Source organism: Moschus berezovskii, chromosome 19 (genome assembly GCF_049115385.1).
Source record: "Moschus berezovskii isolate FMDL1 chromosome 19, NW_MosBer_1.0, whole genome shotgun sequence".
Lineage (NCBI taxonomy): Eukaryota > Metazoa > Chordata > Mammalia > Artiodactyla > Moschidae > Moschus > Moschus berezovskii.
Genome location: NC_142478.1, coordinates 40,608,161 through 40,635,759, shown reverse-complemented (window position 1 = coordinate 40,635,759; position 27,599 = coordinate 40,608,161). Strand labels below are relative to the sequence as shown.

General features: G+C 38.2%; 1 protein-coding gene and 1 pseudogene across 3 annotated transcripts in view; both read right to left on the bottom strand.

Annotated features, from left to right (window-relative positions):
• LOC129542298 (securin pseudogene) overlaps nucleotides 1-4,135 on the bottom strand; it is a 39,618-nt pseudogene extending 35,483 nt beyond the window's left edge.
• Nucleotides 4,136-8,076: 3,941 nt separating this feature from the next.
• FSTL5 (follistatin like 5) overlaps nucleotides 8,077-27,599 on the bottom strand; it is an 882,948-nt gene continuing 863,425 nt past the window's right edge. For all 3 annotated transcript variants that reach the window (XM_055405237.2, XM_088827832.1, XM_088827833.1), the window contains one exon: nucleotides 8,077-8,779. In XM_055405237.2, the coding sequence (XP_055261212.1) occupies nucleotides 8,077-8,779 (703 nt within the window). The remainder of the gene's footprint in view (nucleotides 8,780-27,599) is intronic.

Below are 27,599 nucleotides of genomic sequence, written 5' to 3'. Positions count from 1 at the left end.
TCCCCTTGTGTGTTATTTGTTGCTTTTCCCTTGCTGCTTTTAATATTTGTTTTTTGTGTTTGATCTTTGTTAATTTGATTACTATGTGTCTTGGTGTATTTTGCTTTGGGTTTATCCTGTTTGGGACTCTCTGGGATTCTTGGACTTGGGTGATTATTTCTTTCCCCATTTTAGGGAAATTTTCAACTATTATCTCCTCAAGTATTTTCTTATGGTCTTCTTGTCTTCTACTTCTGGGACTCCTATGATTCAGATGTTGGGGCTTTGACATTGTCCCAGAGGTAGGTCTCTAAGATTGTCCTCATTTCTTTTAATTCGTTTTTCTTTTTTCCTCTCTGCTTCATTTATTTCTACCATTCTCTCTTCTAACTCACTTATTCTATCTTCTGCCTCTGTTATTCTACTGTTGGTTCCCTTCAGAGTGTTTTTGACCTCATCTATTGCATTATTGATATTGACTCTTTTTTATTTCTTATTGATCCTTGTTGAACCTTTCTTGCATCTTCTCAATCCTTGTCTCCAGGTTATTTATCTGTAACTCCAACTTGTTTTCAAGGTTTTTGATCAATTTCACTATCATTATTCGGAATTCTTTATCAGGTAGGTTCCCTATCTCTTCCTCTTTTGTTTGGGTTGGTAGGCATTTATCCTGTTCCTTTATTTGCTGGGTATTTCTCTGCCTCCTCATCTTGCTTATATTGCTGTGTTTGGGATGGCCTTTCTGTCTTCTGGCAGTTTGTGAAGTTCTCTTTATTGTGGAATTTCCTCACTATGGGTGAGGTTGGACGGGTGGCTCATCAAGGTTCCCTGGTTAGGGAAGCTTGTGTCGGTGTTCTGATGGGTGGAGATGGATTTCTTCTCTCTTGAGTGCAATGAAGTGTCCAGTAATGAGTTATGAGATGTCAATGGGTTTGGAGTGACTTTGCGCAGCCTGTATATTGAAGCTCAGGGTTATTTTTCTATGTTGTTGGAGAATTTATGTGGTATGTCTTGCTCTGGAACTTGTTGAACCTTGGGTGGTGCTTGGTTTCAGTGTAGGTATGGAGGCGTTTGATGAGCTCCTATCGATTAATGTTCCCTGGAGTCAGGAGTTCTCTAGTGTTCTCAGGATTCGGACTTAAGCCTCTTGGCTCTGATTTTCAGTCTTATTCTTGCAGTAGCCTCTAGACTTCTCTGTCATTTCCAAGATGGTTCCCTCTGTTTTAGCCTCTGTTTGCTGGTCCCTTCAGTGTCTAATTTCCACCCTGATACTAGGGGGCGGTGGTGGACACTTTTTAAGGCTCACTTGTTCAGTCCTGTTCTGGGAAGGGAGGAACACTGCAGACAAATATCTCTGGCATCTGTGGGGAGTACTCGCAGTGTCTCAGCCACACTGGGTTTGTCCCCGCTCACAGCATGTCTGCTGTCCCAGTCTACACTGCATAGGCTCTAGGTTGCTTTCCGGAAACTTTGAGGTGGACGCTGGGTTGCATGAACATCCCAGGTCTAAGACGCTCAAGTTCAGATACTTGGGTACTCCACAAAGGCGCAGACTTGGTTGGGCCTGCGTTTTGTTCCCTTCCCCAGTCTGAGCAGCTCAGGTGACCAGGTGTTTGGCTAGCTCGGTCACTGTGACTTATCAGCTCCCCGATCCCTCCCACTCAGTTTTCTGGGTATACCGCCAGCGCACCTTCTCAGGTGGATGTTGACCGGCCAGAAACCCAAGAAGTCTTGGTTAGCCATGAAGCCTGCCTGCAGTTTGGTATTGGATGCCTTTCTGGAGCCACGATTGCCCCTTTCCCGTTCTGGCTGCCCTCCCTTGCCTGTCTTGGCGGGGGATGGTGGATGGGCTGACCATAGCTGGCTAGCTCTGCTCAGTCCTTTGTTCTGTGAGTGGGACTGGCGGAGTCTTAGGTTAGGGCTTTTTTGCCTTTTGCATGGTAGCTATCCCACAGTCTGCTTTGCTATCCCCAGTTAGTTCTCTCAGATTGCTCTCACAGCATTCAGGCCCAGTCCTTTCTCTAAGCAGTTCAGCCGGCTCCTCCCTGCCCAGCCCCTGCTTGCTAATGGCAGATGAGGGTGTCTGCCCTGCTTCTCTGCTGAGAGTTACCATTTGGTGGGTAATCTGTGGGTTTTATTTCTTTCTTTCTTTTTCCTCCGGGTTATGTGGTCCTCTGAGGTTCCAAGGCTCGCCACAGACTCGCCAGTGAGAGTGTTTCCTGGTGTTTGGAAACTTCTCTCTTTTTTTTAAGCCTTCCTTCCCAGGACAGAGCTCCATCCCTACCTCTTTTGACTCTCTTTTTATCTTTTATGTTTTTTCCTACCTCCTTTTGAAGACAATGGGCTGCTTTTCTGGGTGCCTGATGTCCTCTGCCAGCATTCAGAAGTTGTTTTGTGTAATTTACTCAGCGTTCAAATGTTCTTTTGATGAATTTGTGGGGGAGAAAGTGGTCTCACCGTCCTATTCCTCCACCATCTTATTCCCTCCTCCAAAAATAGGCTTTTGATAAGATGTTGATCTTTTTCTCTTACCTGTTCACACAGGAAGAACAGCTAAATGGTAGATATATGGACAAGTGACATTAGACATGACCTCTTATGAGTTCTTCAGTTCAGTTCAGTTCAGTCGCTCAGTCGTGTCCGACTCTCCGCGACCCCATGAATCACAGCACGCCAGGCCTCCCTGTCCATCACCAACTCCCGGAGTACACTCAAACTCATGTCCACAGAGTCGGTGATGCCATCCAGCCATCCAGGGTTGTGATATTTGGGGTGTACATTTCATTTTATTTTAGAATCATGTTAATTTTCATGATAGCCATATTGTTCTTGATTTTTTTCTCACTTAAAATTTGCATAATATGATAAGTTGTCAAATATGATTAAACATATTGTTTCATTCTGCAAAATCTGAAATACGTAATGTAAAATCCAGTCAAGTTCACTTATTTTTTTAAAAGAAAACCCTCTGAAGATCTTTTGAGTGGGAGTCTTAAAGGTGATAAGTTCTAAAATTATACTTTTTAAAAAACACTTTATTTTACTTTTATATTATTAGACAGATAATGGAATAATGCCTGAAGATTGTATCAGTTTGCTATAATACATGGTGACAGTACTCTGGAAATATATTCCATGTCCATCATTCTTATTTGTCTATTATCTAAACCCTTCTTCCCTCTCCCAATCTTCTTTTCTTTCATGGTTCTCATAATTTTACCACTGGTGTCGTAATTGAGACCTGCTGATTTGTCTCTTTTTATCATCCATATTTATTCAGTTGCCATCTCAAGTATGTTTCCTTAACACACCCTGTCTTATATGTATGCTTGTGTGCTAAGTAGCTTCAGTTATGTGTGACTCTTTGCGACCTTATGGACTGTAGACTGCCAGGCTCCTCTGTCCACAGAATTTTCCCAGCAAGAATACTGGAGTGGGTTGCCATGCCCTCCTCCAGGGGGTTCTAGACCCAAGGATCGAACCTGCAACTTCTGCATTGGCAGGCAAGTTTTTTTTTTACCATTAGCGCCATGTGGGAAACTGATTTTTCTCTTTTTATCATCCATATTTATTCAGTTGCCATTTCAAGTATGTTTAACATGACTTATCTTCAATTCAGTTCAGTTGCATAGTCATGTTCTTTGTGACTGCGTGGACTGCACCATGCCAGGCTTCCCTGTCCATCATCATCTCCCAGAGCTTGATCAAACTCATGTCCATCAAGTCAGTGATGCGATCCAATCATCTCATCCTCTGTTGTCCCCTTCTCCTCCTGCCAGCATCAGGCTCTTTTCCAATGAGTCAGTTCTTCTCATCAGGTGGCCAAAGTATTGGAGCTTCAGCTTCAGCATCAGTCCTTCCAATGAATATTCTAGACTGGTTGGGACACGCCCGTGCCTGGCCCACGTGGGCTCCCCACGCACCCTCGCCCGGCTGGCCGGCTCACCCCACTCTCTCACACAGTCACGTGCCTACACGCAGCACCCATGAGCCCCGTGGGGTCCTCGCCTCTTTGCCCAGAGACAAGCCACCACTTACACCGTCTGCCCGACTGGGGCGCAGATACTGAAACACCCACCAGGTGGAAGAAGTTAACTGTATGCCGCCGGCAAGCATATGGCCCCAGGCCGGTTGGAACCAGTCCGGTTGATGACATTGACTCCTGGTGATCTCATCAGAAGAATGTCCACGAGCTGATCACAAACCCCAGAATCCCCCTCCCTTACCCTGTCTTTAAAAACCTTCCCTCCGAAAGCCTTCAGGGAGTTTGGGCCTTTAAAACACTAACTGCCCTGGACTCCTTGCATGGTTCCCTGCAGTAAACACTGCACTTTCCTTTGCCAGAACCCAGTGTAAGTAGATTGGTTCGCCTGCACGTGGGAAAGCAGACCCAAATTTGGTTCAGTAACAAGGGCACTAGTGTTTATTAATATTTCTGCCATAAAAACATTATTTACATAAGCCAGAATCTAGCCCAGTTTCTGTTTTTGCAAATAAAGTTTTATTGAAACACACACACACACAAATAGACTGGTTGGATCTCCTTGCAGTCCAAGGGACTCTACAGTCTTCTCCAACACCACAGTTCAAAAGAATCAATTCTTCAGCGCTCAGCTTTCTTTAGGGTCCAACTCCCAATCCATACATAACTATTGGAAAAACCATAGCTTTGACTAGATGAACTTTTGCTGGCAAAGTGTCTCTGCTTTTTAATAAGCTAAGTTTGTCACAACTTTTTCTCAATGGAGCAAGTGTCTTTTATTTTCATGGCTGCAGTCACCATCTGCAGTGATTCTGGAGACCAAGAAAATAAAATCTCTCACTGTTTCCATTGTTTCCCCATCTATTTGTTGTGAAGTGATGGGACCAGATGCCAAAATCTTAGATTTTTGAAGGTTGAGTTTTAATGTTGAGTTTCATCTTATTGTATATTATAGATCATAAACTTCCATTTTTTGCAGTAGCCTCCCAACTGATACCAGTTTCTCCAATTTCCTTTCAAATCTTCGTTATATTAGAAAATAAAAAATGTTGAAAATGTTTTCACTGTTCTTTCTCTTTTTAAAAATTAGTTTTGAGTTCCTACTCTCTGGATTAAGTCTAAACTCTTTCAATTTGTTCATTCTTTACTTCAGGCTCAGTTGCTTCAGTCATGTCTGACACTTTGCGACCTCTGTCTATGGTATTCTCCAGGCAAGAATACTGGAACGGGTTGCCATGGCTTTCCCCAGGGTATCTTCCCAATCCAGAAAGTAGAACTGTGGGGTCCTGTGTCTCCTGCACTGCAGGAAGATTCTGTACTTACTGAGCCACCTGGGAAGCCCTTTTCTTCACTTCCCTCCTTCCAAAATCTGATCAAAATCCATTTTTCATGAATTACCACCTTCTTTACATAATATTAATTTTTCTAGTCAATTTTGCTCAAAGACAGCCCCCCCCCCCCCATGTTCTACTTCCATTCTTGGTTTCACACCTTTTCTTATATGGTTATCACACAATTATTACCAGATAATTTGCAGCAAAATTATGTCTTTTTTTTTTTTTGGCTACCTTGTTGCTGTTTTATCCTGTCTGTTAAAAATCTATTCTTTTTAGAAAGCGGTGATATCATTTTATTCTAGTTTTTCTTCATGTTCAGTTTTCACACATACCCAGTTATTGATGAGATCATTATGTTCAATACATGTTTACCAAGATTTGTGTAGAGCAGTGCTGATGCCTGTATGCCAGTTCTTAATTTTTCTCTCTACCACTGAAGAAAGAAATATCTAGCTTAGAAAATATAATATTGCATTTCCTTATTTCTTTTTAAAGTATTGCAAATGTCAATATTTTAAACATTACACTGTTAAAAAGGTGGGTTCAGTATTTGTGTGGTTAATTGTGTAAGAATGTGGGGAAAACGGATTTGAGTACATGTTTATCTTCCATTCTGATATTCTTTCATTCCTTTAATACACAAGAAGGGATTCTAAAGAGATAGACATCTTAAAAGGATAAATATCTTGCTTTACATATGAATATGAAGGGACAGAGCAACCTAGAATTGATATGATGAAGCTAAGTTGTCTTTCCTTGATTGGTCTCACTTTACCTGCCCTCTACCCCATCCCATCACTTTCAAAACAATGGGGATATCACCAGTCTGTGTTTGAAGCACTGGGAGGAAAAACAAAAGAAACACGGGTATTCACATTAAAACACTGACTGAACTCTCAAGGGTTAAAATGTAAGAGGTTTATTCTCTTTTATCAAGCAGTGTCTACAGGACAAAGCAGCCACATGGTGTAAGCTCCCAAAGAAGGATGCATAAGACAGACAGATTAAATCATTAGGTCACAGCCACTTTATGTGGTTCATGTTCACAAAGAAGAAAATTGCTAAAAAGGAAAGCAGGTAAGTAGAAACATAAGCCAACTTCTGTTGTCTATTAAATCTGCCTCCCATAATGTTTCCTTAAGCTAAGAAGAAATCTATTGTTATCACATAGTTCAGGATGCTATATATACATAAGATAGTACACACTATAAAATTTCAGGTTTCTAAGCAGTTTTACACAATTAAACTTGAGTAAAATTTGTATTTAAAAAAGACCTTATTGGATTACCTTCAGGAAATGGAGGTCATTTCAACAGTACATTAGCATTTTTAGTGACAATAAAACAAAAATATAATAAGTAAAAAGATTCTCCAACAATGGAAGCTTTTACTTTAAGCCTGGATAATAATCTGCTTATTTCAATAAACCAAGTTACTAGTTTTAATGCACTTCTACTGGCCTTTTCTTTGCCCTGAAAAATGAAGGCAATGATTTTTACTTCTATGCAGTGTCTCAAATAAGAGGATTAGTTAGGTTTCGAACTTCGACACACAGTGAGAGAGTTGTTTAAGGATTATATGGGAGTTAGGCAGAAGTCATTTGGGAAAGTTATTAAGGAATGAAGTCCTTTGATGGATTATATTTAAATAGCAAAGGCGATGGAGAAGTACATCTTTTCTCACCACTGTGCTGCTGTCCCCTAATTCCCAATTTCTGTTACTAATTGTCCTAAACCACTAATACTCATCAGTTCTCCAACCAGTTTTTTTTCTCTCTGTTGTTAATTTCCCTAAGTGTGGTTTACTCTAAGCAGACACAAATAATGCTTCTATTTTGGAAATAAAAGTTCCTGCTAATGCAACACTGGACTACATCAAAAGAAAAAAAAAAAGTCTATTCCACTAATAAGAGATATTTGTAAGCAGTTGACATCCCAGACAAACTTGCATTAAAAATATAATGCACTCTCGTGATTGAAAGCAAAATGAGTCAAGAATACACTGCAAATATATTACCATAATTATTTTCCTCCCTTCCTCCCCATTTTCCATAGCATGCTGCAGATTATACAGTGAGTGTCAAATAGAGTTTGTCACCTGTGTACAGCCTAAGGCCAGTTTATGTCTTCAAATGATATTTCATTGAGGGTTAGACAAATGACTGAAGGCTCAAATGATCTTTTGCATCTTTTTCTGCAAAAGATGTTCAACTTTTCTCTTCAAATGACAAGAAATTTATAGTGATGAGGGTGGTCAGTATGCAGCTTTTAGCTTTCCTTTTCCTCTTGTGACATTCCTTTCAAGGCACGAAAGATTATAGACAGTGGATGGGACAGAATATTTTGAATTAAGAATTTTAAGGTTCCACAACATCTTTAATTTCTGGTTTAAGCATACCAAAAGGACAGAATAAAAAAAAAAGATCAATTACCCTCAAGATGAAATGGTGTTTAGAATCATTGGAAATTCCCTGCAGTTGAGTTATTTTTAGTTATTTAAATTCCTATTCTATTGGCAAAAAATATAACAGTAGATTTAGTTCTTATAATTGAAGTAGTTTCTCATTAAATATTGTGTTAACTATTTCTAATCAACCAATATTACTAATTGTGTATGTCTTTTTTTAAAAAAACAAAAACAAAACTATTTCATTTGGGCCATCCACGTAACTGATGTTTGGCTAGGATACAAACTTAGAAAGTTAAACTGTAGGTTTAAATAATGGATTAGTGCAGTGTATTGGAAAACTCTTCATTTAATAATTATTTAACAGGACTTCTAGGCTTCTCCAACCCAGATGACTGTGTTTCCCTTCTCAACTTCAGTGATCTCACAGTTTAACTTATTGAGTCGTCCATCAAGTATAAAGAGAGAGTCCTTGGAAGGAGTCATCAGGTATTGACCAAACAAGCCACTGTCCTGGATTTGCCTGTTCTTCAGGTTCCAAGGCCATTCTTCTGCCTTGAGTGGTTCCTTAAGGCTTTTTATCATCTTAACCTTCCCAGAGGCAAGCTCCACAAAGAGCACATCTGTCTGTGTGCTTGAACTACCATAAATGTTGTACTGATGGGCTTCCGTAAAGGAAGGCTGAAAGGCCAGGTCAGAAATGTGCAGATTAGTGTGAATATCAAAAGCCTCCTGTATCTCTCCTCTAATGGTGATGTACTGGACCCTCACAAGACCTTTCACGTCGCTGATAGTGACAAGATAGTGTCCATCTGGAGAGATGTATGGAGTGCCCGTCACGTCACTGTTGAATCCAATGACCGAGTCGGTGACACCGTCCACCAAGAGCTGTGGGGGAGCCGCCCCAGTACTGTCGGGTTTGCAGCCAATGAAGTAGTATCCTCCCAAGTGTGTGTATGCTAGTGACTGTGGGACACATCGATAGTCCTTCAAATTAATAGTCTTGATGTATGACATGGTTTCAAGATCAATCTTTTGTAGTGCAGCTTCATCTTTATGAAGAATAAATCCAAACCTGCAAAAATGAAAATCAAAGTTAGAAAGGAAACTCCAAAGGGGTGAAGGAAATGCACTATGGGCAGATGGAAAGGGGATTTAGAGGGGCATTAGTTGTCAGCCTGTGTAGGAACTGGTGGCTGAATCTTGTTAGAGTCCACTTTAAATCCCACTGGCCTCCTCCTTCCTTCGGTTATCCTTTCGTTACAGCCAAACAATTATAACTCATGCTATAGAAAGCAAAATAATTAAAAGCGATGTATCTAGTTAACTGGAACAACACATTTTACTTTTATCATTGAGGGCCAAGAAATAAACATATTTTGCATGTCTCAAAATCCACTGATATTGAATCAATTTAGTTACCATCTAGGAAAACCAGAAAGAATGAAAACCTTGAATATACATCTTTTCCTTTCATTTCATTGACTTCTTATATTGCTTGTGATCATCAAATAAATTTGATACTCATCACTGTTTAGATAAGTATTCATATTTTTCTCATTTTAAGCTGTCTCACCTTATTAGATGCAGATTTGGGGAGTATAGAACTATTAGACTTCTACTTATTGCATTTTAGGATCACCTTAACTACCTTTATGATTTTAACATTTATTTTATTATGTTCTAAATCCAAGTTAAAGTTTCATTCTTGCCATGCTAATATTGTTATAATTCTTAATGATACACCTGTGTTGTATTGATCATTTTATATTGAATAATGATGAACTTTGAATATTTATGGCATTTTTCTATTAAATTTAATTTAAAAATAAATACATTAAAAATTATGTTTTGGTGATCTCTTTGATTACTTCAGTGATTTTTGTCCTGAATGCTAGCTGTAGATGATCAGAAGTCCCTGTGAAATGGAGAATTCAATTTTGTCGGATTTTGCTTGTTTGGGGGTAAATATATTTGGAAACCCTTACCTATAACATGGGTGACTTCCTAGCAAAAATAAGAAAAATGAGATAGAAATTACTTTACAAAGTTACACCCAAAATGAATATAGGCCAACAGAATTGTAAGGGACTTTTATTTTATTTTTTAATAATATTGATTAAAGCACCTTCTAATATTTCCAAAATTTCCTTAAAAATAAAGATGAGAGATGTATTGTTAACGGATTTTGCTCCTAAATGAAAAAATAAGATTAAGATGACTTTACTGTGAGTGTTAAAACAAAAGGCTTCTCATGTGATTCACTGGTAAAGCAGGAGATGCAGGTTCAAGCCCTGGGTCAGGAAGATCCCCTGGAGAAGGGAATGACAACTCCACTCTAGTATTCTTGCCTGAGAAATCCCGTGGACAGAGGAGCCTGGTAGGCTACAGCCCATGGGTTGCAAAAAGAGTTAGACACTACTTAGAGACAAAACAATAACAACAATTAAAACAAAACAAACTCTTAAGAATGGCCCATTTTATTCTTGTCACCTGGGAAATTCATTTTCTGTATGCTAATTCTTAAAAAATGTATTTTTTGTAAAAAAAAATTGCTACCTACACACATAATATAGAAATATGGTACATTCAGGATAATAGCATCTTAAAATTTCAAATATAAGCATGTGACAAGCTCAAAATATGAATAAACAGAGACCTTTAACATCATAGAATAAAACAAGATAAATGTTCTTTAAAAAATCTGTCATAATGATGGAAGTCATGGAGTGCATAAGCACAAGTATTTTACTAAAACAGACATAAGACTGTAACTGCTGGTATCGCGGATCCTGTTCATGAATGAGGCCAGTTGTCTTGCTGTTCACTGCACTCACTGTTCACTGAACCCATGATAGGCAAGGGGCGGGATAAGAGGCTAGAAGAAAATGGGAGGAATCATAGGAACTGCAGACTCCTTATTCTCTCCTGGCTGGCGCAGCACCCATAGCTGCAGACACACTGTGTTCTCTCCTCTGTTATTGACCAAAGGGATACAGCCATGATCTGGCAGTAATGCCGCTGCTTTTTCGGTGGAACCCGTATCACAAGGAGTCCACGTCTAAGTGAGTACCTGGCCACATGCACGTGCAGTGCTGTGAGTGACCTCAGCTGTTACATAATCGCTATTTATAAAACGTGGGACGAAAGCGAGATGCCCTGGGGTGAGAGAGCCTGACCATGCCATCTTGGCTAATTCGCTATTTCCCTACTTCGCTTCTATGTTACTACATTTCATAGAGTTAGGAAACTATGCAATAATTTTAGATATATTTGAAGATTTGTGAGAGACTATTCGTTGCCTTTGGAGAGAGCATGACTTTTTCTGTACAAAAGAAGAGCTACCATAAGAGGATTTCTTAAACATTTACTGAATGATTACTAAATAGAAAGCACTGGAAATATACGGGACATGAACATAACTCACCCTGATTCCAAGGAGTCTAGAAATTTTAATGGACAACTGAAATTAAGTGATTAATGCTTAATTATAATATTCTGAAGTATTATTACTTAGTAACTATTACTTTTTCTATATATACTTGAAGTGGAATAAAGTAATCATTTTGCAAATAATATTTGTAGAATATTTCAGAATGACATGCACAATTTCTTATTAATTTCCTGGATCTTTGTCTTGTGTCAGTAATAACTGGGTGAGTGTTCTTTCTGTAAATAAAGCTCATACCATACCTAGTCAGGATACAATTTTAGTTTTGATTACAATGGTATGAAGACACATTTATGATGTTAGCAATCACTTCCAAATGTTCCCATCAAAAAATGAATACCTGGTGTAGGTTTTAAGTACTTTGTTGTTGCTCAGTCCAACTCTTTCCAACCCCATGGAGAGGCACACCACTCTCCTCTGTCCCCCACTGTCTCCAAGAGTTTGCTCAAACTCATGTCCTTTGAGCTTGTGATGCTATCTAATCATCGTATCCTCTATCACCCATTTCTTTTGCCTTCAATCTTTCCCAGCATCAGGGTATTTTTCAATGAGTTAGCTCTTCACCTCAGGTGGCCTAAGTATTTGAGCTTCAGCATCAGTCCTTCGAGTGAATATTCAGGGAATATTTATTTCATTTAGGATTGATTGGTTTGAACTCCTTGTAGTGCAAAGGACTCTCAAGAGTCTTCACCAGCACCAGTTTGAAAGAAGAAATTCTTCAGTGCTCAGCCTTCTTTATGAACCAACTCTCGTATCTGTGCATGACTACTAGAAAAACCTGGCTTTGAATATACAGAGTTTGTGGGTAAAGTGGTGTCTCTGCTACCTGAATACTACCTTGATGCTAAAGAATTTAAAAGCTCTCAAAATAAAAACCAAGTCTAATTATTTTTGTGTTATCAGCATCAAAAATACCATAAAATTTTAAATATAAATAATTTGGCTGAATTACACTTGTCTTAATAAATAATGGACTTGGGCTATTGAAAAGAGGTGTGTTTCTACTCATTAACAGTGATAAAGGATAGGTAAGTATGAAGATGTATACCTGTGTCTGGTATCATTTATGAATTTGTTAATTATTATGGAAGATATTGTCTCTTTTCTATTATATATGATGCATGTGCTCAGAGGCAAAAGCAGTAATTTGCACATTTAATAAAAGGTATAAACCAATCAAGACTTGGCATTTCAGTTCTCTTAACCTTGTGTCTTCTGTTCCCTTTGGGCAATGTTATCTGAATGCTAAAGAGGAAGAAAGAGACAAGCTCTAACTACCTTGAACTAGTTTCACTCTGATACTGAAGGATCCACTCAAGTTTTCTGTGATACAATCCAGCCTCTTTTGGAGGTAATTAAAATTCTAAAAAATGGTCCCATTAAAAATGCAAAAGCCCCTTGTAGGGTGATAAAATTACATTCCTTTTGGCATCCACATTGTATGCTCCTTCAGGACTACAGATCTAGCTGCATAAGCAGATGCATTGAGAAAGCCTTCAATTTTTCACTACTGATTTATTGGGGAGGAAGTAGTGTCTCTAATTCAGAATTTCCCACTAGTGCAGATTGATATTCTGAAGTCTCCCACTGTTCATTAGTCTGTGATTATTATTTACAAGGCTCTCAACTGTCACGTCTGCTTAGTATCATAGAATTCTGCATAGTACTAAGCCTAATCAGTTCAGTTCAGTCGCTCAGTCGTGTCCGACTCTCCGCGACCCCATGAATCACAGCACGCCAGGCCTCCCTGTCCATCACCAACTCCCGGAGTACACTCAAACTCATGTCCACAGAGTCGGTGATGCCATCCAGCCATCTCATTCTCCGTCGTCCCCTTCTAGTTTGTCTAATATTTGTCAGAATGTCTATAGGAAGTTGCAGACTATGAGAAATGAGAGAGTTGAAACTTATTCTTGTGATCACTTTGTTTATTAGGGAAATACAGCAACTAGGAAAGTTGGACCTCTCAGCACGGCATTGTGTGGATTTGATGTCAGATTTGTTGAAGAGAGTGAGAGTCTTTTCTTCTTTACCAAATTATTTTGTTTTTCTGAGTGTTTAATCAATTTAGTTCATTATAAAGTTTATAAAAAGATTCAATTTTAATTACTGCTTTTATGCTTTAAAGTGAGGTTTTGAGGTGATTCATGTTCAGAGAACTTGTTGTTTTGGATGAAGTAAAGATTTTCAATCTGGGCTGATTTCGTCTTATGACCCAGTTTTTCAACATAATGGATATGTGACCTTACATATCCATTATGTCCTTGACTTCCACAAGTTTCAATTTCCTCATCAGCAGGAAGAGAATAAAAGTAACTTGTTTTGAGAATGAGAATAAATATATGTTTATTACCAGGAAAATAGTACATTCTCAAGAAATAGAATTTGTCCATGTTTTATATCTTAAGTAATAAGAGTGTTAAGAGTCTCAGTAGGGAGGCCAGAGGTCCCCAAGGGATAGGAGGAAAAAAACCTCAAGGGGTAGATTTTTTTCCCTTCTCTGTTGAGGACACCTGGTTCTCCGAGCTTAACTTTTCTCAAACCTTGAACTAACTGATGCGTTTTTCTTATGGAAATGTTTTTCTTAAGCTATGTTAATGAAATTATGAATTTGCTTTGAAAGTTACCTTTCTTCAAATTGGTACTACCTAACATATTTTTCTTTTCTCAAACCTTGGGCTGACAATGGCTCAGTTCAGTTCAGTTCAGTCACTCAGTTATGTTGGGCTCTTTGCTATTCCATGGACCTGCAGCACGCCAGGCTTCCCTGTCCATCACCAACTCTTGGAGCTTGCTCAGACTCACGTCCATCAAGTCGGTGATGCCATCCATCCAACCATCTCATCCTCTGTCGTCCCCTTCTCCTCCTGCCTTCAATGTTTCCCAGCATCAGGGTCTTTTAAGCAGTTCTTCCCATCTTGTGGCCAAAGTACTAGAATTTCAGTTTCAGCATCAGTCCTTCCAATGAATATTCAGGACTGATTTCCTTTAGGATGGATTGGTTGGATCTCCTTGCAGTCCAAGTGACTCTCAAGAGTCTTCTTCAACACCACAGTTCAAAAGCATCAATTCTTTGGTGTTCAGTTTTCTTTATAGTCCAACTCTCACATCCATACATGACTATTGGAAGAACCATAGCTTTGACTAGACAGACTTTTGTTGGCAAAGTAATGTCTCTGCTTTTTAATATGCTGTCTAGATTGGCCATAGCTTTTCTTTAAAGGAGCAAGCGTCTTTTATTTCATGGCTGCAATTCCCATCTGCAGTGATTTTGGAGCCCAAGAAAGTAAAGTTGCTCACTGTTTCCATTATTTCCCCATCTGTTTGCCATGAAGTGATGGGACCAGATGCCATGATCTTAGTTTTCTGAATGCTGAGTTTTAAGCCAACTTTTTCACTTTCCTCTTTCGCTTTCATCAAGAGGCTCTAAAAGATAATGGCTCAACAAACCAGTATTCATGTCAATTATTTTATGGCCTGGGATGACACAACTTGTGCCATCTATCTCAGAAATGCATATTGTGGGAGACAGGCTTGGTGAAACTCCCTCAGCCTGGAGGTGTCTCTTATCTGATTACCAGCTCACTAACAGACATAAAATGCCTTGCTAAAATGTAACAAGCAGGCACTCTTTCTGTCCCCTTTTGATGTCTGTGTCAAAAGCTTTCTGTACCTCTATTATACTTTAATAAAATTTGGCTACACAGAAAGCTGAGTAGTCAAGCCTTGTCTCTGGCCCCAGATCGAAATCCTCTCTTCTTGAGCTCAAGATTCCTGGTGTAGCACATGGCTTGCAACCTTTCAGTAGCATAATTTCCCTTTGGTATCAAATATAATATTTCTTATGGCATAATCGATTTTTTATAATAGATTTTCCATAGATGGAAAAGTAAGAACAGATGTCAGTTTTTTCTGTATAGCCAGTATTCCTACAATGTTCAAAATAAGCATGCACTGTTACCCAAATATGATGAGATTTCTCCATTTGTGAATTCAAGAGAAATCACTTTAATGCTAGAAATTCACATTTTTCTTCTTGCCCTCATTTGTATCAACAGGATTTATGCCCCGTCCACACCTCACATAATCACCAAAAAGTTCACTTGATCAGGAACAAAGGCACCCTAGCTCAATCTTTTAAGTTGCTGTTTCAGTTCTTAGGGAACGGGTAGAGCAGGTGGCCATGGAATACTGGTGACTTTGAACTCTGCACAAATGATGGGGTTTGAAATTGATACCTGTCTTACTCAAGGACTTTCACTAAAAACACCAGAAAATTTTGTGGCTGAGTTTAGGACCTGGATCTCTAAGAATATGGAGAGTTGCAGTCATAGTTTATGTCATGACAATCCAGGAATCTTTCAGAGGAAGTGATTTGGCAGAGAGAGGAAAAGAACAGATACTTAGAAACATGATTGAAACATCATGAACCCTGATATAGAGCAAATTTATCCCACAAGATCCCACAAGACCAGGATATAGGTCTTCTATTTGAATAATGAATCATTTCCCCACATCTTTAGCTAGACAGTCCCCAAATGAGTCTGATCATATAGAATCTCACAAAGCAGTTTTTAAGTCACTCACTCTATAGCATCTGCAATGTTATTCTGCTCCTGTTCTGCTTTCAAATTCATCACCTCAGATGCTACTGAAGGAATCTCATAATTGCAACTAATGACTTGTATTAACTTGCCATATGGTCAGTCCTAAGAGCAATGATACTCCAAAGCTTAAAGTAAAGGTTACTCCAAAGATTTGCAGAAATACATTTATTTTATCTCCTGAGTTTTAATTTAGGGTTGCCTCTTACCAGAGTCCAAGCAGATTCCCACCTGGACAGTTCTGTTTAAAGCTGACTTCTAATATTTAAGCTGACTTCTGGTCACTATGGACCAGTCCCCATCTTAGAAGCTGGGAAGTTTTTCTTTATTAAAAAAAAAAAACACAATTTTTGGTTGATTTCCAATGTTGTGCTAGTTTCTACTGTGCAGCAAAATGAATCAATTATACATATAGCCATTTTTTAAAGAGTTGTTTTTCCCATATAGGCCATTAGAGTCTTGAGTAGAGCTCTCTGTGCTATACACCAGGTTCTTATGAGCTATTCATTTTAAATAATTTCACTTGTACACCTTTATTTATTTATTTTAGATTCCACATATAAGCAATGTCATATCATATGTATCTTTATGTGTCCTACTTACTTCATTCAGTAGGGTAATCTTTAGGTCCAAAGTTTATTCTATTTATGACTGAGTTGAGCTATTTCAAATCCTGAAAGATGATGCTGTGAAAGTGCTGTACTCAATATGCCAGCAAATTTAGAAAACTCAGCAGTTGCCACAGGACTGGAAAAGGTCAGTTTTCATTCCAATCCCAAAGAAAGGCAATGCCAAAGAATGCTCAAGCTACCACACAATTGCACTCATCTCACACGCTAGTAAAGTCATGCTCAAAATTCTCCAAGCCAGGCTTCAGCAATATGTGAACCATGAACTTCCAGATGTTCAAGCTGGTTTTAGAAAAGGCAGAGGAACCAGAGATCAAATTGCCAACATCCGCTGGATCATGGGGAAAGCAAGAGAGTTCCAGAAAATCATCTATTTCTGCTTCATTGACTATGTAAAAACCTTTGACTGTGTGGATCACAACAAACTGGAAAATTCTGAAAGAGATGGGAATACCAGACCACCTGACCTGCCTCTTGAGAAACCTATATGCAGGTCAGGAATCAACAGTTAGAACTGGACATGGAACAACAGAATGGTTTCAAATAGGAAAAGGAGTATGTCAAAGCTGTATACTGTCACCCTGCTTATTTAACTTTTATGCAGAGTACATCATGAGAAATGCTGGGCTGGAAGAAGCACAAGCTGGAATCAAGATTGCCGGGAGAAGCATCAATAATCTCAGATATGCAGATAACACCACCTTTATGGCAGAAAGTGAAGAGGAACTAAAAAGCCTCTTGATGAAAGTGAAAGAGGAGAGTGAAAAAGTTGTCTTAAAGCTCAACATTCAGAAAACTAATATCATGGCATCTGGTCCCATCACTTCATGGGAAATAGATGGGGAAACAGTGGAAACAGTGTCAGACTTCATTTTCTTGGGCTCTAAAATCACAGCAGATGGTGATTGCAGCCATGAAATTAAAAGACGCTTACTCTTTGGAAGGAAAGTTATGAGCAACCTAGATAGCATATTAAAGAACAGAGATATTCCTTTGCCAAATAGGTTCGTCTAGTAAAGGCTATGGTTTTTCCCGTGGTCATGTATGGATGTGAGAGTTGGACTGTAAAGAAAGCTGATTGTCAAAGAATTGATGCTTTTGAACTGTGGTGCTGGAAAAGACTCGAGAGTCCCTTGGACTGCAAGGAGATCCAACCAGTCCATCCTAAAGGAGGCCAGTCCTGGGTCTTCATTGGAAGGACTGATGTTGAAGCTGAAACTCCAATACTTTGGACACCTCATGAGAAGAATTGACTCATTAGAAAACACCCTTATGCTGGGAGGTATTGGGGCAGGAAGACAAGGGGACGACAGAGGATGAGATGGCTGGATGGCATAACTGACTCTATGCACATGAGTTTGCGTGAACTCCGGGAGTGAGAGATGGACAGCGAGGCCTGGCGTGCTGCGATTCATGGGGTCGCAAAGAGTCGGACACGACTGAGTGACTGAACTGAACTGAACTGAATATTCTATTTTATATATTATAGCACATCTTCTTTTGGAGAAGGAAATGGCAACCCACTCCAGTGTTCTTGCCTGGAGAATCCCAGGGACGGGGGAGCCTGGTGGGCTGCCGTCTATGGGGTCACACAGAGTCGGACACGACTGAAGTGACTTAGCAGCAGCAGCAGCAGCAGCAGCAGCAGCAGCAGCAGCACATCTTCTTTACCTACTCCTTTGTTGATGGACAAGGATTCCCTGGTGGCCTAGATGGTAAAGAATCCGCCTGTAATACAGGAGACCCAAGTTGATCCCTGGGTCAGGAACACCCCCTGGAGAAGGAAATGGCAACCCAGTCTAGTATTCTTGCCTGGAAAATCCCATGGATGGAGGAGCCTGGCAGGCTACCGTCCATGGGGTCACAAAGAGTCAGACATGGCTGAGCAATTTCACTTTCACATTTGTTGGTGGACATTTAGGTTACCTCCATATCATGTCTATTGTAAATGGTGCTACAATGACTTTGGGGTGCATTTATTAATATCTTTTTGAACCATGATTTTTTCCTGTTCCCACAGATTTCCCAATCATTCTGATTCACCTTCTTCTTTGCTATATGATCTTCTTCCTCAGACCCTGTCATCTGCACTTCCACATATTTTAAAACAATCTTTTTATGTATATCAATGGATGCAAATAGAGAGCAGTAAGTGGAAATTGAGTGTATTTGAGGTTTTATTTAGCCAGATACTACACCCTATTAGTATTTTAAAAAATGTTGCAAACACATATAAATAAAAGCATTTCCCCAAACTTTTCTGATGTCTCAATTTTAGAAACCATATTGTTTGAACTGTATAGAAAACATAGGATCAAGTAATTAGTACTTCATAAAATGCAGGATCAGTAATATCTTGCTTTTCTAATTGGATGATACGTATCTTGCTTTACCAACTGGAAGTTAAGAAATGTTTAACAGATAAGGAACTAAAGTTCCTCTCCTTGTAATGGGATTCCCTGATTGCTCAGTTGGTAAAGAATCTGTCTGCAATGTGGGAGACCCAGGTTCAATCCCTGGGTCAGGAAGATACCCTGGAGAAGGGAATGGCAACCCACTTCATATTCTTGCCTGGAGAATTCCATGGATAAAGGAGCCTGGAGGGCTAGAGTCCACAGGGTTACAAAGAGTCCGACATGATTAAGTGACTAACATACACACTCCTTGCAATTAATATATAGCTCCACATACACAACATGCTGTGGAAATAGCATCCTCCACTGTGTTACAGTTAGCACAGTGTTTTCATGGACACACACCATAAATCTGACATGAGCCATCATTCACCACTTTATGAATTCTTTTATATTTACTTGTTTCCTATTATGCCAGACTGACCCTTGTAAGAAAAGATTGAATGTAGTTGCTACTCAAGTACCAGAGGATTTAGTTTTTATCTGAACTTCACATAAATAGCTCAATAAACTATACCTGCTCATAAACAGTGGTCATATTCGCATTGGGAAGTGGGGAAGCATAGAGAAATAGAATTGACACATTTAGTAGAGATTTATAACGAGAGCAAGGACAGTCTCTGAATTATCCTAAAGCTTAGATGTGTTTGACAAATGATAATACTTTGATGTTTTCTGTTTTCAACACATAGGTTGAAAAGCTGTAAAATGAACACCAGGATGCCCTCCTGCCTGACTTTTGTAAGTACATTTTAGAAATTCTGTATTAAAGATTTTAGGTACATCACCTCTCCCTTACTTTCATTTTTTTCTTAAAAAGAAGTAAAGTGTATTTATGAATATGAAATCTAATATTTCTTCTCTCATATCTTATTTTTCTGTGGTGTCGAGAATTTGATTCTTCTAGAAAAAACTGACATGTAAATATATAACTTAATTTCACTATATTGAGAATGTCTAATTTCTTGACAGAATTAACACAGCATCTGAAGGTCCATAACTTCTAGAGAGGCACCAGGGCATACAGGGAAAAAAAAAATCAGTTTCATTAAGAATTCTGTGCACACCACGTGAACTATAAACCACAGTTTGAATATCTAAATTATGCACCATATTTTGAAGAGCTTAAGCGCTTAGGGGAAAACGTGACAACTATGCCTTAATATGGCATTTTTAAAGACTGGTTACTCTCCCCAACTTGATTTTGGAAAACAACATGAAAATCTGAAAAGAGCAACCTCTCTGACTTTACCTGTTCTGATTTGAATGTGTTTCATGCAAAAGTTAATAAATGGATCAGAGGTTATATACCAGAATTGGAGTTAGTAATTAGCAGAGTGAGAAATAATTTTTAAGCATAGAGTGGATACTAGAAAAAATAGATAAACAAAGGCAAAAAACAAATTAAAATCTTTCTAATCAATTAAAAATATTGCCAAAATGTCTACTGCATACCTGTAAAATAGAAAAGGAACTGAAAAAAAAAAAAGTTCCATGAGGAACCATGTTTGGCATGGTTTGGGATCTGGAGACTATGTGATCACATCCAGTAATTATTCGCAACCTACTATGTGCAGCATACTTTATAAAACCTTAGAAAGAAAAGGGAGAGGAAATAAATGGTTTCCCTCCTTCAGGTAATTATCCTTAAGGTCAAGCAGTGGGATGCTTTTAATTGTGTTCCTTGACTTGCAAAGTGTATTTAGGGAAATGCTTCAGAGAAAAGATGGGTGTAGCTACATCCCTGTAAGTTATTAGCTTGCATTTTTGTTATGCTCACCTTTCACTTGAAGAGAGAGTGTATATCAGTCTGGATCCCAAAAGGAAAAGAACAAATTCTAACTAGAATAAATCAAAGGGGTTTACAAAGCAATGTCAATTGACTACATGGGTTAGTGCAGTAGTGTGTGGAGAGCAACAGTAAAGTTATTGTCACTGCTGTGTCCTGGAAGGAAGGAGCTAGGTGGAGAGGTCTGTTTTGTGAGGAGATGGAACTTTCCATGTTAAGAAACAGCCGTTCGAGAAATCAGCAGACAAAGTGCTAAGGGCAGGGTGTATGTGGAGACATAATACGCTCTTGTCCTATCTTCTGCATGCAACCTCCAACCCGGCTTCTTACTGGCCAGAAAAATCAGCCAGTCACATTACCTAGACCCCTGGGACAGAGAAAGGAGGAGAAAGGTAGAGTTTTTACAAAGAGCAGCACAGATTATCTTGGCCAAAGAGGCTGAAAAAACCCATCTAGTGAATGAACAAAACTGCCTGGAAGTGAGTATTGTAACATACATAAATCTCTGAGATCATTTGACAATTGATATGAAACAAATACGTACATTTGTAAGTTGCGAAAAGGAAAATTCTTGACTTTTTTGCCTGAAATGAATGTTTCTTTGCATAACATATTCTTCTGGTAAAGGTGTGGAAAATGTCTCTAACTTTTAGTTACTATTAAAATATTTTTAATAACTGCCATGTACTGAATGTGTGTGTCCTATACACTCATTCCCTCCAAATTCACATATTGAAGCTCTAATGTTTCATGTGATGGCACTTGGAGAAGGAACTTTTGGAAAGCATTATATCATGAGGGTGGAGCACAGATGAATGAGACAGTGCCCTTATGAGAGACATAAGAGAGATGATCTCCCTCTTTCTCTCTGCTGTGAGAGGATGCAGCAAGATGATAGTGGTCTGCAAACCAGAAAGAACCCAACTAGGCTGATACATGGCCTCTGACTTTCCAGCCTCAGAATGGTAACAAATAAATTTCTGTTGTTAAAGCTATCCAGGTTCTGGTATTTTCTTAAAGCACTTTAACTGACTAAGACAGACATTGGTACCAGAAGTGGGGACGCTATTATAAAAGTGTGACAGCAACCTTAAAGCTGAGTCATGGCTAGAGGCTAGGGGAATTTTGAGTTCATGTGAGAAAAAGTCAATATTGCTATGAAGGGGTTGTTAAAGGTAACTCTCATGAAAGCCCAGGAATAAAAAAAGGACAGAAAGCCTCTGTCTTCTTAGAGAATACAACAAGAAACCATGAGAAAATGTGGAAATATGGACATTAGAGGTCATTCTGATGAGGTCTCAGATGGTAGTGAGGAAATATCATTGGAAACTGGGGAGGACCATCCAAAGCCCCGGGGGTACAATCCCTCACTCTGCAGAGCTGCAGAGGCAGAACGGCCATTCCAGTAGGTCTGGAAGGCACAACATCAAGCTAAAGAGTGTATCTTGAGACCAAAATTTCATGGAGTTTACCATGCTGTGTATCAGACTTGCATGGGACTCATCATCACTAGTTCCTCTCTCTTATTTCACCCTTTTGGAATGGAGCATGTATTCTGTGCCTGCTCTACCACTGTATTTTGTGTTCCCCCTCAAAATCCACATGTTGAAGCCCTAATTCCCAATGTGCTTCTATTTGGATGTCAAGACTTTAGGAGGAAATTAGGTCAAAGGAATAGTGCCATTATGAGAAGAGACATGAAAGTTTATCTCTCTCTCTGCCACGGGAGGACACTGCAGGAAGATGCCGGTCTGCAAACAAGGGAGAAACCGAGGATGCTGACACCCTGGCCTCTGACTTTCCAGCCTCTTAAAAATGAGGAGTAAACTTTTGTTTGGTCCATAGTATTTTGTCAAACTAATGGAATTAAGATAGAAATCATGGAGCAAAAGTTACACACATATGACTAATGTTGCTGCTGCTGCTGCTAAGTCACTTCAGTCGTGTCCGACTCTGTGTGACCCCATAGACGGAAGCCCACCAGGCTCCCCCGTCCCTGGGATTCTCCAGGCAAGAACACTGGAGTGGGTTGCCATTTCCTTCTCCAATGTGTGAAAGTGGAAAGTGAAAAGTGAAAGTGAAGTCGCTGTATAATTATTTTCCCATCACTTTTTATGTCTTCTTCAGACAAGACTAAAGCTTCATGAATAACTATTTTTTAATAGACTAAGGCGTTACAACATAAATACTGAAATTTATTTGGATTTAGTATTTAAACACTGTATTATCCTGTGTGTGTTCTTGGGTATGCAAGGATAAGGTAAAGGAAAGGGCTTTGTTCTGTTTTGTTTCATTTATATTAACAATCATAGGCTGGGTATCTCATGTTGTGTCTTAGTTTTTCTCTTTTAACACTATATTTTGCAGATATATTCCAGAAGCACTGTGTAGTATTTATATTTATTCTATTGCTTTAAAGTTGTTCACAGGCATCTGCCTTATGAGTCACCATAATTCACTTATGCTATAGCATGATGTGTGAACTCATGTGGCTTCATTCAACTCCTGGGTTGGTTGGTGGCTGAGCACAGTAAGGAAGCCTGGGGTGGCTGGGTCTCCCGCTTTCAGTGTGGTTTTCTATCCTCAAGGACGCTACACAAGACTTTCTCCCAAGATGACTGTGGCATTCGAACAGGGGAATCTCTAAATAGTCAAGTCTCTGCTTGCCTCATGTTTGCTTTCATGCCCTGATATTAAGGGTCAAGTCTAGGGTCATGGTGGAATGGGGCCATCCAAAAGTATTGATGCTAGGAGACTATTCACTGAGACCTTTATTATAACCATCCATTATATAAGGTAATATTTTGAATAGTGTTGTACTGAATACCCCATCATTTCCCACTAATTCACAATGCTGCTTGTTGGCCACATGCCTTTAATCTATGTCTGAATGTTCTATTTATTTCATCAGCCTTTCTCCTTAAGCATTAGTTTTGCACTATTTATTTTGAGCCTATAAATATGTATAAATATCCAGGAAAATGAATCTTTCACATTTTTTCCTCAGAATTTATTGGCTATTTTGTATGCATAATGTTCCATAAACTTTATAGTTTATCAAGTTATAACATTATTAGTATTTTTATCTTATGCTTGGTAATCAGCTCATCTTATTAAAAAATGTGGACATTTTGAGGGGATTTATCAAATCTATCCATTAAGTAATGGAATTTTAGCATTTTTAAAAGAAATATGATATGCATTCCTATTTATTTAATTTATTTTTAACTTCAATATCAAGAAAAAGTCATCATTTCTTGGAATATATGCATAAGTATTTTATGCTTTTTGTTGCTAATGTTAATAGATTATATTTTCCATTACTTCTACTGATTGATATTTGTTTGTGTATATATAAATTTACTAATTTCTGACTATTACACTTAGGACCGTTAACATTCTAAATTATTTTATTTTTTAGTCAGTTTACAGGTAATTTTCTATTGTTACCTATTTTTAATAATATCATCTGTAAAGATGGATAACTTCTTACTTTCCCTTTGTAATTTTTAATCCACTTAAGTCTTAATCTTTATCATTAAAGTAACTAGTACTTTCTATTTTTCAAATATAACTGTTTTGACCTAATAGTGTTTTAGCAATATGGAAAACTATTGGTGAAATGGAATAAAAATTTCAGAAACAGACTCAAGTCACGTGGGGAATTAAAAGTATAATAAATATGCATAATATATAGTGTTGAGTCAGCAATTTAACAAGAAAAACTAAATATATGTATATTTCATGTTTGATACAAAATAATATTTAGATAGATGAAAAGAAAATTATAATAACAATGAAAAGTCACTAATTATAATAATATTAAAAGAACAATATTAAATATGAGTATGGTAACAGTATTCCTGTTAAAAACATCAAATATTTAAACTGGAGAATATGAGACATTTTTAAGCAAGACCCCACATTTGATAAGTCAAAAGCTGGGGCTTGATAGAAATGACTGTATTTTGAAAAAAAAAAAAAAATGACTTATGCAGGTCAGGAAGCAACAGTTAGAACTGGACATGGAACAACAGACTGGTTCCAAATAGGAAAAGGAGTACATCAAGGTTGTATATTATCACCCTGATTATTTAACTTTTATGCAGAGTACATCATGAGGAATGCTGGGCTGGAAGAAGCACAAACTGGAATCAAGATTGCTGGGAGAAATATCAATAACCTCAGATATGCAGATGACACCACCTTTATGGCAGAAAGCGAAGAGGAACTAAAAAGCCTCTTGAAAGTGAAAGAGGAGAATGAAAATGTTGGCTTGAAGCTCAACATTCAGAATCTGCTCCCATCACTTCATGGGAAATAGATGGGGAAACAGTGGAAACAGTGTCAGACTTTATTTTTGGGGGCTCCAAAATCACTGCGGATGCTGATTGCAGCCATGAAATTAAAAGACGCTTACTCCTTGGAAGGAAAGCTATGACCAACCTGGATAGCACATTAAAAAGCAGAGACATTACTTTGCCAACCAAGGTCCGTCTAGTCAAGGTTATGGTTTTTCCAGTAGTCATGTATCGATGTGAGAGTTGGACTGTGAAGAAACCTGAGCGACGAAGAATTGATGCTTTTGAAATGTGGTGTTGGAGAAGACTCTTGAGAGTCCCTTGGACTGCAAGGAGATCCAACCAGTCCATTCTAAAGGAGATCAGTCCTGGGTGTTCACTGGAAGGACTGATGTTGAAGCTGAAACTCCAATATTTTGGCCACCTCATGCAAAAAGTTGACTCACTGGAAAAGACTCTGATGCTGGGAGGGATTGGGGGCAGGGGGAGAAGGGGACAACAGAGAATGAGATGGCTGGATGGCATCACTGACTCGATGGACATGAGTTTGAGTGAACTCCGGGAGTTGGTGATAGACAGGGAGGCCTGGCGTGCTGTGATTCATGGGGTCGCAAAGAGTCGGACACGACTGAGCGGCTGAACTGAACTGAACTGAATGCAACCTCTTAATATCCTGATTATATACTGAATTGCTAAAGTTAGAAAAAAGAAAGATGCAAAAAGAAAAAAAAATTTCAAGGAAATGAAAGGTTATTCCTCACGTGAAGGGAAACTATAATAGCTTACAAATATCAAATAATTCAAAGCTTCTTAATTAGGTGAATATTAGAAAAAAACAAAAGCAAAATACTTATTTTATCAGTCTATTGATAACAGTAATAAAGTGTATTTAGATCCAACACTAGTATGATGTGACTGTGTTCTCTTGCACACTATTGGTAGAAGCATAATTGTTTTATGCTTTTTGAAGAATACTTTGGTTTTATTTCCCAAACTAAAATATGACTCTCCTTTAATGAAGTGATAATGTCTCAATATCTTCCCTTAATAAGTGCCCATAAATGATTGCAAGGTAGTCATCTGGAAAGATTTTCATTGGAACACTGGCTGTAGTTATGAAAATTAGAAATAATCTAAACTTCATACTTTAGAGGAACAATAGAGGAAAGTAAAAATAAACAATAAACCAACTACCAATTGAAATCTCATCCTGTGGTTATAAAAATGACAGCATATTAGTAACAACATAGAAGAATCTCTAAAAATGCTAATTTTTAAACAAGTATACACCAGTTTGCATTTCACATGTGGCAATAGGGGTAAAGAACCTGTGTGCGAATGCAGGAAACATGAGATGTGGGTTCAATCCCTGGATCAGGAAGATTCCCTGGAGGAGGGCATGGAACCCACTCCAGTACCCTTGCCTGGAAAATCCCATGAATAGAGGAGCTTCACAGGCTACAGTCCATAGTGTCAAACAGAGTTGGACACGACTGAAGCGACTTAGCACAGAAGCACGAAGGCATACACCACTTTAAAAAGGATATTGTTTTTTTTAAAGTACTTGTATGTAATTGCTTCAATAAATGAACTGAAAGATTATTCACCAGTCTATCTTTTCTTTTAGAGAGAAAGCACCATGGGTCCTTTTCTTATTATATATATTTCTGTGTTTTTTTTTATTTTTAACTAAAATTAAAGCAGTGAGATGCTACATTCATTTTACATAATGGAATACATAATGTTAAAAATATTCAATGGAATTGGCACTTTCTTATATTGCTAAAAGCCTTGTAAATTGCACGTAGAAAATAATTAGTAATTAGCATTAAAGATCTTTCACACACTTATGTCCTTTTTAATAGTAATTCATATCCAAGTTGACTAACCTAAGAAAACAATAATAAATATAGATAAAACTTAATTCAGAAATATATACATAACATTTTATATATAGTAGTGAAAATTTACAAAGAATTTGTATAAATGATGGTATACCCACTTAATGCAATTGAATACACATGATGAAAATATATGATAAAGCATTGATTTAAGAGTAATGTATATACAATAAAGAATGCTCTGCTCAGTCACTTCAGTCGTGTCCGACTCTGTGTGACCCCATAGACGGAAGCCCACAGGGCTCCCCCATCCCTGGGATTCTCCAGGCAAGAACACTGGAGTGGGTTGCCATTTCCTTCTCCAATACAATAAAGAATAAAGTTATATAAAAAAGCACAATATTGTGTGAATAGTATAATTAAGTCATTAACCATAAAATAAGCAAAGCCCCTACCTGCACTGATAAATATGCACAAAGATAAATATGCCCAAAGGTCACTTCGGTCAAAGATTGGATTAAATTAATTTTTATTTTGTTTTGTTTTAAATTTTGTAAATTTTTTCCATTCAATGAGTATAATTTATTTTTGTAATAATGTTTGAAAAATATATATCATTAATTGTAGGCATATGAATATATACTATATATGTATTATACGTATTTTATAAAGATGGGCACAATGAAGGACAGAAGCAGAAGGGCCTAATAGAAGCAGAAGATATTAAGAAGAGGGGCAAATAAAGGTCTTAATGATCCGGATAATCATAATGGTATGATCACTCACCTAGAGACAGACACCCTGGAGTGTGAATTCAAGTGGGACTTAGGAAGTTTTACTATGAACAAAGCCAGTGGATGCGATGG